The sequence below is a fragment of the Canis lupus genome, chromosome 8 (genome assembly GCF_048164855.1).
Source record: "Canis lupus baileyi chromosome 8, mCanLup2.hap1, whole genome shotgun sequence".
Taxonomy (NCBI): Eukaryota; Metazoa; Chordata; class Mammalia; order Carnivora; family Canidae; genus Canis; species Canis lupus.
The window spans coordinates 36173097-36183940 of NC_132845.1; the positions used below are offsets into that span (position 1 = coordinate 36173097).

At 58.3% G+C, this 10844-nt stretch overlaps 1 protein-coding gene across 4 annotated transcripts; it reads right to left on the reverse strand.

The window, feature by feature from the left end:
- Nucleotides 1-1293: 1293 nt before the first annotated feature.
- On the reverse strand, nt 1294-5857 carry KCNA2 (potassium voltage-gated channel subfamily A member 2). 4 transcript variants are annotated; one of them, XM_072834934.1, is made up of 3 exons: nt 5728-5857; nt 4074-4413; nt 1294-3588 (listed from the first exon to the last, which is right to left on the reverse strand). In XM_072834934.1, exon 3 carries the CDS (start codon nt 3423-3425, stop codon nt 1926-1928), a length of 1500 nt encoding a protein of 499 aa, XP_072691035.1. In that variant the 5' UTR covers nt 3426-3588; nt 4074-4413; nt 5728-5857; the 3' UTR covers nt 1294-1925. The 4 variants fall into 4 exon arrangements, with proteins under 4 accessions (XP_072691035.1, XP_072691036.1, XP_072691038.1 ...); XM_072834935.1 differs by lacking the exon at nt 5728-5857 and adding an exon at nt 4877-5096; XM_072834937.1 differs by lacking the exon at nt 5728-5857 and adding an exon at nt 4843-5096.
- Between the last annotated feature and the right edge of the window lie 4987 nt (nt 5858-10844).

Sequence of the window (10844 nt, forward strand, 5' to 3'; positions counted from 1 at the left end):
GGGCAAAGACGGGAAGAGAGATGATTAACATGATGGGCTGTAGAGAGGAGGCCTGGGGTGGGTCTGGCCCAGGGCAGCTGGAGCTGTGAGGGCCACAGGCCCTTGTGCACTCGGTAAGACGAGCTTCAGCCATGGCAAACTGAAGCTGCAGCACATGGAGGGCAGAAGGACAATTCTAACATCTAAGAATCCATGAAGACTGGAGTGTCTGAGGCAACGGCGGCAAACCCAGTCCCAGTGGGGTTATCAATGAGATAAATTAACCCATTAGGCCTCTCAGACAACCAAGCCACCAAGCAGTGGATTTGCTCCTGAACCTGAACTCCAGAGAATGAATATATACATATATATATATAAGTATGTGTGTGTGTGCATGTGTGCATATCTACATATACACACACGTGTATGTATGTATATAATACTCAGTATATACATACATACGCTAGTGCACATAGTCAAACACATGCATAAATTGCCCTGTGTCAGAAATATTGCATAAGCTTATACAAGGTTCAAACGCAATTTCTTCTATAGCTAGCTAGGCAGAGGGACTCGTGAAAGATACTCAATAGGTATTTTTATACATTGGATCCACAAATCCGCCTGTCCTCGGGACCAGAGGCCCTGGTCAACTATAGAGTCATGCCCGTGACTAGGTTAATTCTTAAGGTGCAGTTACGTGAGGGGTTCAGGCGCTGCTCTCCTGCTCACTTTCCAGGCTTTGTGGAGGTCTGTGCCCCCACGTGGAAGATAGAATAAGGGACGGGGTGGGCTGGAGAGCCAGAGGCTTTGGTTCCTCCTTCCAAGTAGTCTCTTTTTATTTTTCCGACTGAGGGCTTTTGTCCTCCGATGGGGGGCGTGGTGGGGGGGGACACCAACCCCTAGGTCAATGCCACTCCGGGGCTACGAAGACGCCAAACATGAATACTGTGTTAGGCTACTAAGAAAATAGGTTATCTCCTGTGTTTTAAATATTGAGATTCATGCAGCAAACACCCATGCAGCTCTATCGCGTCACTGGTAATTGCACTGCGGGGCCAGAGCAGCTGGCACAGCACGAGGAAAGCAGACGTCTGCAAACTCCAGTATAACGAAGAAGTCAGACGTGTTTTGTGACCCTGAAGCCTGCAAGGATGGTGAGATCTGAAGCGGAGAGGTCCCTTGGTTGGTTAGCTTCTCCCCATAGGCCTAAGAGCAAACGTGCAACTTGACAGCTCACATTCGGTCATATAGGCGGTCCCTCCCCCTGGGGTTCCCTCACAGCCACACCGCAGAGAAAAACCAAATGCAGCATTTTCCGTTATGAAACACCAGCCTCCAGAGCATCTACTTGGCAACTGCAGTTCACAAACCCCAGCCCGTGACACAGAAAGTAATTCCAATACACAGGACTGTGTGTTCTTTTCAATGCAAAAATGGGAATGACCTTTTGAATCACTACCAGTGCTTTCAAGCTAAGCCATCATGGTTTTCCTCTGGGAAGGGGGAGGTGGGCTCATACGGGACGAGGCGGTTGGGGGCCCAGTGGGGAGTGGAGTGGTGGCGGAGGATGCTCGGGAAGGGTCGGGTGTGTCTCTTGGGGTGCTGTGTGCATTTAATTAGGAAAGGAAGGTGGCACAGATGTGGTGGGTTATGTATTCAATGTGAGGTGGACCCCCCCCGCCCATGTGTCCTTCTGAGATTCTGGCTCCACTGGTGACTCCCCTGTTTGGAAACCCCTAAGCCGGTGATGAAGATTTGCATGAAAGCCATGGATAGATATTCTGTGTTCTAAATCAAAAATCAAAAGATCAAAAGTCACTTGCACGACTATTGCTTTCCATGCAGAACCAGATACACACTGTAGAACATGTTACTACAATGCAGGCTATTATGCAGTATCTGCATTAGTTCCATGGAGCTGAGAGTACGTTAATAGGTTTCAATCAGACATCAGTTAACATTTTGGTAATATTCACATAGTTTGTATTAGCCAAAGTGCAGTTGGCCGTTTTCAAGTTTTCCTCTCTAAAGTCCTCGTTACTGTTGTTTACCCCCTCCTGGATCTCCATGTAATCAGACTTACTAATGGTAGAGGCACTTCTACTTTTCTTCAGGTCAGGGGAGGATGGGATCTTTGGGCAGCTCGTCACTTGCAGGTACTGGGCCTGCTCCTCCCCCTCCGTCTCCCGGTGGTAGAAGTAGTTGAAGTTGGACACTATGACGGGGACCGGTAAGGCAATGGTTAACACACCTGCAATTGCACACAGGGAACCCACGATCTTTCCCCCAATGGTAGTTGGAACCATGTCTCCATAGCCTACAGTTGTCATGGAGACGACTGCCCACCAGAAGGCATCCGGGATGCTGGGGAACTGGGACTCTCGCTCATCGGCCTCTGCGAAATAGACAGCACTAGAGAAAAGGATGACCCCAATGAAGAGAAAGAATATTAGGAGGCCCAATTCTCTCATGCTGGCTTTGAGGGTCTGACCTAGAATCTGGAGACCTTTGGAGTGTCTAGACAACTTGAAAATCCTAAAGACTCTTACCAACCGGATGACACGGAGGATGGCCAGTGACATGGCCTGCTGGCCCTGCTGGGCATCCTCTGGCTTCTCAGCCAGCTCCGTCCCCAGGGTGATGAAGTAGGGAATGATGGCCACAATGTCAATGATGTTCATGATGTTAGTGAAGAAGCCGGCTTTGCTGGGACAGGCAAAGAACCTCACTAAGAATTCAAACGAGAACCAGATGATGCAGAGGGTTTCTACGATGAAGAAGGGGTCGGTGAAGGAAGTTGACTGCTGGTACCCGATTGTGCTGTTGGAGTAGGTGTGGAAGGTCACCCCGCCACCGTGCATGTCCTCGTTCTCATCCCGGAATATGGGCAGGGTTTCCAGGCAGAAGCTCACAATCGAGATCAGGATCACCATGACAGATACGATAGCTATAATCCTGGCAGGCCCAGAGCTCTCTGGGTATTCAAAGAGAAGCCACACTTGCCTCTGAAACTCATTTTCGGGCAGAGGACGCTCTTCCTCCTTGATGTAGCCTTCATCTTCCCGAAACATCTCCATCGCTTCTTCTCCCAACTCGTAAAACCGAATTTCTTCGGAGAAAATGTCTAAGGGCACGTTCACAGGCCGTCTCAGCCGGCCCCCGGACTGGTAGTAGTACAAAATGGCATCAAAGCTGGGGCGGTTCCGATCGAAAAAGTACTCGTTTCGGAGGGGGTCAAAGTACCTCATCCGCTTCTTGGGGTCCCCTAAGAGGGTCTCCGGAAACTGGGCTAAGGTCTTGAGCTGGGTCTCAAAACGCAGCCCCGAGATGTTGATGACCACCCTCTCACAGCACTCATGGTCTGCCTCGGGGTCGTAGGTGTCCTGCGGGTGCCCGGGGAGGGCGGCAGCCTCGTCCGCTGGCTCTCCAGTGGCCACTGTCATAATGGGGACTGAGAGAAGGATCTCACGCTATGCCTTCCAGCTGCCTGGTGGCAGGGAGCTCAGGGTGCTGCTTACGGCCCCAGGAAACACAGGAGCATTGGCCTGGGTTCCTGCAGGAGAGCCCTGATGGCTCTCTGAGGGCCAGAGAGATAGCCCGGCTTGGCTGAAAGACAGAGGCAGTTAAGGAGGTGAGACCACTCAGCATTGGCAGCCTGACCTGCCTTGCTGCTCCTTGACTCCTCTCTCTCAGCCAAGAGCTCGGAAACATGACCGCCATGGGCATCCCCATCACCACCACTGCCACCACCATCATCAAAAAGCAAAGCTTACGTTCACCTTGTAACCTGGCTGGGGATCAGAGGCAAGCGGGTGGCGGTCTCTCGAGAAAGCTCTGGATTGCCCTGTGCTGGGGGAAGGTGGCTGGTACAGGGCCCCCCCTCTGCACTGCACAGGAGTGCAGGTGTCATAGAGCAGAGCCCCATACTAGAGGCTGAAAGGGAGCCCTCTCCCAGGCACTGAACTAATGTCTTGCAGATACCTGCACCCTGGGAGGAATTCACAGTGGTGGATCTTGGGCTTGGGTCTCCCTCACGGCCCCCTCTCCAGTTACTCTACACACGGCTGTTATTAAATAAGAGACTGATTTACCTGGCAAGGCAGGAACCTGAAGCTCTCTTCCTCGAAGGGCTGATCAGATACTGTGGGAATCCTAGATACACAAATAGGCAGCCCGACTGCCCATCACGTCTTCTCACTTGAGCGAGAAATAATGGTGAGTCATTCTGGGCAGGAGGGCAGGCTCCAGGTCCTGGAGGTGAGCTCCAGAACTGGGCTGGCCTGGAAGGGCAGTGGAGCGCCTGGCCAGGGGCACAAGGGCCTCGAGGACCGCCACACTTGGGTCTGGAGTAAGATGGAAGGAAGGAGGCAAGATGTGAAGCTCAGCAAAAGCTGGAGTCCTCCTGGCTGTCCTCAAGAGGTGTGACGTTGCCTGGAAAAAACAGCAGCAAGGTGGAACCAGGGCTTTCGGGTGGCCGGTGCCAAGATTTAGGAGGGGTCGCCAGGCTTCCCTTCCATGCCCACCTTCCGTGCTGGTGTCGTACCTGAGACCTGGCCCTCAGCCTCCCAGCCTCCTCTGGGCAGGCTTCCATTAGCTGGAAGCATTTTCTCCCAGGGAACAAGCCTTCAGGCTTGGCTGGGCCTGCCTCCTCGGGGGCCTCCCTGGGCCCAGTCCCATCGTCCTTGGTCCTCACCAGCCGTCAGGAGGGAATCTGGGCCAAGCCCTCCCACCCCCAGGTCAGGCTGGGGCATCTCCCCAGCCCAGCCGACCGACCGCGGGCTCTAACCCCGCAGGGCCCAGGGGGAGGAAGAACGCCCCCCCCCATCCCTGGCCCGGCCGGGGCCCCAGGTCCCCACGCACAGGCCATCCGAGCCCATCTAGGGAGGCTCCTCACACAGGAAGGTCGACTCCAGCGAGGCTGGCCGGCCTGGTCCCAGGACTTGCTGTCCCTAGGGGGTCGCCGGGCTGTAGGCTTCCCTCCGAGCAGGGTGGCATTTGATCTGGGGCCACCGATCCTGCCCCGGCACAGCCTCGCGTCCCCGCGGCAGGAGCGCAGAGCCGGGGCTCGGGGAGCTTGGCAGCCACGGCCGGGGACCCCGGGAGCCCGAGGAGCCCGAGGAGCCCGAGGAGCCCGGCAGCAGCCGCGTCCGGTCTGGCCCCCTGCCGGCCGAGCGCGCCCCGGGGCGGGGAGGGTCCGGGCCGGGGCCCCGCGCCGCCCTCACAGCGAGGGGTGACCCTGGCCGCCAGGGTCCGCGTGGGGGGCGCTGCCCGACCTCCGCGTCGTCCTCCGCGGCGCGGCCAGGGAGCGGGACGGCCCTGCCCCGCCGCGGAGCCCCTGGATCCGCAGCCGCGGCCGGGAAGGCAGGCCGGCGCCCCCCGCGATTCGGGTCCCAGCCGCCGGCACCGCCGAGCACACCCGGCTCTGCCGTCACCCCGCAGCTCCGCCCGCGCCGTGCGCAGCCCCGGGCCCGAGCCCGAGCCCAGCCGGCGCCCCCCCCCCCCAGCAGCCGGTGCCCCCCCGGCCCCCGCCCCCCGCCGGTGTCCCCCGGCCCCCCGCCCCCCCAGCCGGTGCCTGCCCCCCCGCCGGCGCCCCCCCGCCCCCCGCCGGTGCCCCCCCAGCGGGTGCCCCCCCAGCCGGCGCCCCCCCCCCCCCCGCCCCGACTCAGCCGAGCCCGCCGCGCTGCAGGCTGCGCCGCCCGGTCCCGCAGCCCCCGCGCGCAGCCCCGCGCCCCGACTCGGCTTTACCCTTCCCGCCGGGCACCCGGGGCCTCCATGCTCCTGGGCGACGGCGAGCGCCGGCCGAGCGGCGGTGGCGGGCGGGTGCGGGCGGCCAGCCGGAGCCGGCTCTGCAGTCCCGCGGGCGGCGCGTACCGAGCGCCCCGCCGCCGCCCGCAGCCGCACCGCCCCCCGCGCCCCGCAGCGCCGCACCTGGCCCGGCAGCGAACTCCAATTAAAGGGCCGGCGGGGCCCAGAGCCGAGCAGGTGGCCGAGCCCAGCTCACCGCAGACGCCTGGGGCCGCCGCTGGGGGGGTTATGGGGGGCGCCGGCTGGGGGGGAGCAGGGGGGACGCCGGCTGGGGGGGGCATGGGGGGCGCCGGCTGGGGGGGAGCAGGGGGGCGCCGGCTGCGGGGTTTATGGGGGGCGCCGGCTGGGGGGAGAGGGCGCCGGCTGGGGGGGTTATGGGGGGCGCCGGCTGGGGGGGGCCAGGGCCACGAGCTGAGGGCGGGCGCAGGGTGTTGGCGTGCAGGACGCAGTGGCTGGCAGCTCTCCCGCGCGAGACGGGGTGTGCGGACCCCCCAGGCCGACCCCTCTGCTCCGGGCTCTGCACTCCCCCCTCCTCCCCCCGCCCCCCGCCCCCGGACCCAGCCCTTCCGTGGCTTGGAGCGAGGCGACGCAGCAGGTGTAAGGCCGCAGTGTGGCTGAAACCTGCTGCTGGGGGTCCTGCCAAGGAGCAGAGCTGCAGAGCCGGTGGGGGGGGGGGGTCGGCCTCCCTCCCTCCCTCCCCCAGGCTGCAGGGAAGGCTGTATGCCCCTCCCCCCCCGCAAACGGTCTCTCTGCGGACTTTCACAGAGCCAGCTGGCCTGACACTGGGGGCACAGCCCCTGGGACCGGGGTGGCCAGAGCAGGATGCCCTCTGCTTTTGGAAGAAACTGTATGGGAAGCCCAGCCTGTCCTCTGCTCAGATGGTGGATCCCAGAGGGCCCAGGGTGCTCTTGGGAGCCACAGGACAGCTCATGGCCCTGGGAGTTCTGGTCTCTGAATCTGTGTCAGAATCACAGTTCCAACCAGGGATTCCTTTAGCCTCCCCCCAGAGGGGCTCCAGCCCCAGGGAGGCTCCCGCTGGGTCCTCCTTGCTGAGACCTTCCTCCCCAGGCCTGCGGCTCGCGATGGAAGTTCTGAGAGCCTGCGAGGTCCAGCTCTGTGGAATTGCTGCCTGCCACTAGGGTAGTCGGCTAGGTTTGGTGGAGAGCTGCAGGGGGTGGGCCCGGAGGGCAGGGGCCTTAGTGAGCCCTGGACTACTATAAAAAGGACTGGTTTGGTCTAGAAGTTAGACCCTCAGTGACCCAGCCTGAGCGTGGCCTGGGGTGTTTTGGAGTCAGCCAGGCTGGGACTTAAATCCCTGCCAGGTACTAGCTGAATTAATTCAAGTTTCTGGACTTGTGTCCTCATCTGCAAAATGGGGACACTTCACGGGCTGCTGGAAGGGTTAAGTGGCTTCTGGGAAGAGTGTAGGTGCCCCAGACACTCCGCAAATGATGAGTTCTCCACTCTGCTTCCCTGTGAAAGTCCCCGTGACTCCCAGCCTGTAGCTTAGCTTGTGACTGCTGCTCTAAGAGCCCAGTCCCTGGGCTTTGGCTGGCCTGTTCCCTCTGCTTCCCAGGGTACCACACTCCTCACTTGCCCTGAGCTTTCAGGCATTCCTCCCGCCTTCAGCAGACTGTCCTCCAGTCCATGCTCGATGACACCCCTTCTATAAGCCTCACCTGCTCAGCACTGCAAGGCTCCGTGTCTCCTTCTGTCCACTCGGGTGCTTGTGGCGATTGAAGTACGATGGACATCCATTTGATCACACCTCTACACTTTCCTGGCCTTCCTCCTTTGTCAAAATGCAAGCCGTGGACAGAGAAAAGCACTCGAGGGAGCATGAATAATGGTGCTAATTGGTAACGTGTGCCTACCACGTGGCAGACACCGGGCCGAGCACCTCCAGCGCAGCGGAGCCTTGATCCAGCCCCCTGAGCTCGTTTCTACATCAGTACCGTTTCAGGGGAGAGGAGACTGAGGCAGAGACAGGTGAAGCAACCTGCCCAAGGTCACTAAGTGGTGGCTCAGAGACGTGAATCAGGGGTCTGTGACTCCAGGGCAGACACCCTCAGCCCCCACAACACCCTGCTCGGGTACAGCGAGCAGCCTCCGACCCCCCCACCTCTGTCCTGTCTGATTGGCCTCAGGGGGTATGTCCTCCTACCTCCCCCCTTTCAGCCTGCCATAAGTGTGAACAACAGAAGAGAAATTAAGGAAAGAAGGAGAGAAAGAAAAAAACCCCTGACATCAGTTGTACAAGGGCACAGGGCGTGCCTCGTCCCCGAGTGGTCGGTCTTGGTTGGGTGGGCTGTGCTGTCTGAGAACAAGAACACGGGCCCAATTCCCACCTCTGACACTTCCTAGCTGTGTAAACTTGAGCAAATTGTCTAAACTCTTTGAGCCTCCGTTTCTCATTTGTTGTGTAGGATGGTGGAACTACTCACAGGGTGGTCTGGTTTAAGCCAGTTACGATGGACAGCTGGCCTCACCTCGCTGTTTAATCACTGTTTAATCACTGTTTCCAGCCCGAAAGAGGTCACCATTTCCTACTTCTGGCCACTGAAGAACAGTTGGAGTGCCCCCTTGATCCCTCCCTGGGGTCGATCAAACCCGGGAGGACCACTCCTTTATCCTTCAGTTGGCTTTCCTGCTTGGGGGCCATGCCTTGCCTTCAGTAGAGTGACCCGCCAGGGACCTGAAGTTGTGGGTTCCTGTACTCTGTGACTACGGTCACTGAAAGGAAGAGTTTATGACAGGGCACATCCATGCCTCACCCCGGCCCTCAGCGGCAACACCCTCCTCCCGAGGCTCTTCAGCTACAAGAGGGATGTTCTCTTAGTACTTCCCATTGCAATTTATGAGCACTGAAGACTACATGAGCTCCCTTCTCAGGTGTCACTCCCAGAGGAGAGGCTCTCCCTCCTTGCAGGACTGTCACCTCTACTGATGCTTGGTTGCCCGCCCACCGTGGTGGCGCAGCCCCCTCTAACCCACAGGCAGCAGGTCAGGGAAGCATGGAATGTGGGCCAAAGCACCCGGCTGACAGCTGTCCATAGGTCATTTGACTGCACCCTTTGGCACCACCTGGAGGGAGAGATGCCATGATCTCTGTTTTACAGATGAAGATACTCAGAGAGGACAAGCTGCTTCCAGGGTAATTTAGCTGGTAAGTGGTGAGGCCGTGATGGAACTCAAGAGGTCTGACTCCACAAATCACTGTTCCATTCGGCTGCCCACTTCGACCGGTAGCTGGGTGCCAGCCCTCTGGGCTTGCTTCTTGGTCTTGGGAGCATGGATTCTGGCCAGCAGAGCTTCCAACCTGACAGGAGGTCTGTTTTAGAAGCTGTTTTAGAAGTTGGAGTCAAGGCAGTGGCCCAAGAGATCTCCACGCTATGGCCTTGCCTGGTGCAGCTCTACTCATGCTTATCCCTCACTCTGGAGCTTTAGTCTTAGCATGCAGAGCTGTGTGACCCAAAGTCACTCCCTTGTCCTTTCTGTGCCTCGGTCTACTTGTAAGATAGGAAGGATAGCATTTGTCCCTGGCTCCCCTTGCTTCATAGGGTTTAAAGAGAGAGTGGAAGGAAGGAGGGGAGGCATGAAGGACGGAGGCTAACATTCAGTGTTAGTGGGTATCAAGGTCTCATCTGTTAGCTTCAAAGAAGAGAATTTATGTGAGTGCACTTGGAGAAGCGGGAAGCCTGGTCAGTGTGGAAGCGTACACTGGGCTTGTGAGCGCTGTTGCTGCTGTCATGATTGTGCTCTGCCAGTGTGCACCATGTGTGAGGTCTGAGGACTTGCCCTGGAAGTGGAATGAGCCACCTACTTACCTGAGGGCTGCCTCCCGCAGGAAACCTTCTTTTTTTTTTTTTTTTTTTTTTTTTCCGCAGGAAACCTTCTGAGATTAACCCCGGCTGCCTGCAAGGTCTCCTCTGTGGAGGTCTGGGCCTCAGCTCCTGTACCGCTAATCTTGGCCTTTACAAACACAAGAGGATATTAAGGAGTGGTAGAAGGGGTAGACCTTCCCTCTGCTTTTGGAGCCACTGTCCTGGGTCAGGCACTATGCTGGTGGCCTCACCCTCTCGCCCCGGCTGTTAACACCCAGAGGCAGAAGAGCACAATGCTTAAAGTACAACCTCTGGTGCTGGCGGGTCTAGGGCTCAACCCCAGGCCTGGGGTTTAGCTCTGTGCTTTAGCTCTGTGACTCAGTTCCTCACCCGAAAAATTTAATTGTGTGGCTGGGATGTAAAGCATCTGGAACAGTGTGTAGTCCATAGCGCACGCTAAGTGTTGCTTTCAGCAGATCATCCTCTGCATTGCCTGATATGGGTAGGTGGCCCGGATATTGGCGGGTGGGGCTGGGGCTGCATCTCTGAGTGTCCCAGCCTCCCACCTGTAAGAGGGACAATTCATATTCTGCAGCTGGCTCCCCAGATGGCTCCCGTCTGTATGGAGCCTGGTGGCTCAGGGGCAATCAGCTCAATCACGTGAGCCAGGTCAAGGTCCTGAGCAAAGGTTTCTTGCACCTGTGCTCCAGGCAGCCGAGCCGGCTCCCGGCCCTGCTCCAGGCTGGCTCCCTGGGTGCTCTGTCTTCAGCCCAGGCCTGTCTCTAGAGCTGCTGACTCATCAGCCTCACTTCCCAGGACGGCATCTCCCTCACAGTCCCCTGGCTGGGAAAAAGATCACCTTTTTCCTGTTGCCCAAACCAGAAACCTGGGAACGCTCTCAGCACTCTTTGCTTACCCAACCCAGATATCCCCTGCACTCAGTCCATCACTTGGCCTTGGCAACTGTTCACTTCTCTCTGATTCCATCTCCCTTTCCTGCTACCCTGGTTTCAGCCACCAGCGGGCGGGATCTGAGCCACTTTGTTCAGACCAGCTCCCCCCCATCCTTTCTCCCCACAGTTGCCATAGTAATCTTCCTAAAGTGCGAATCCAATCATGTCGCTTACTCTTAACTCCTCTTTGGCTCCCTATTGCTGTGACCCGGGCTACATGTTCTAAAAGACAAGCGGGGCCCTTCATGGTCTGGTGTGTGCCCCCCCAACCCCTTCGTTG

What these genes read in the sequence shown, in the direction of transcription:
- KCNA2 (XM_072834934.1), bottom strand. Translation starts at nt 3,425, where the DNA reads ATGACAGTGGCCACTGGAGAGCCAGCGGACGAGGCTGCCGCCCTCCCC.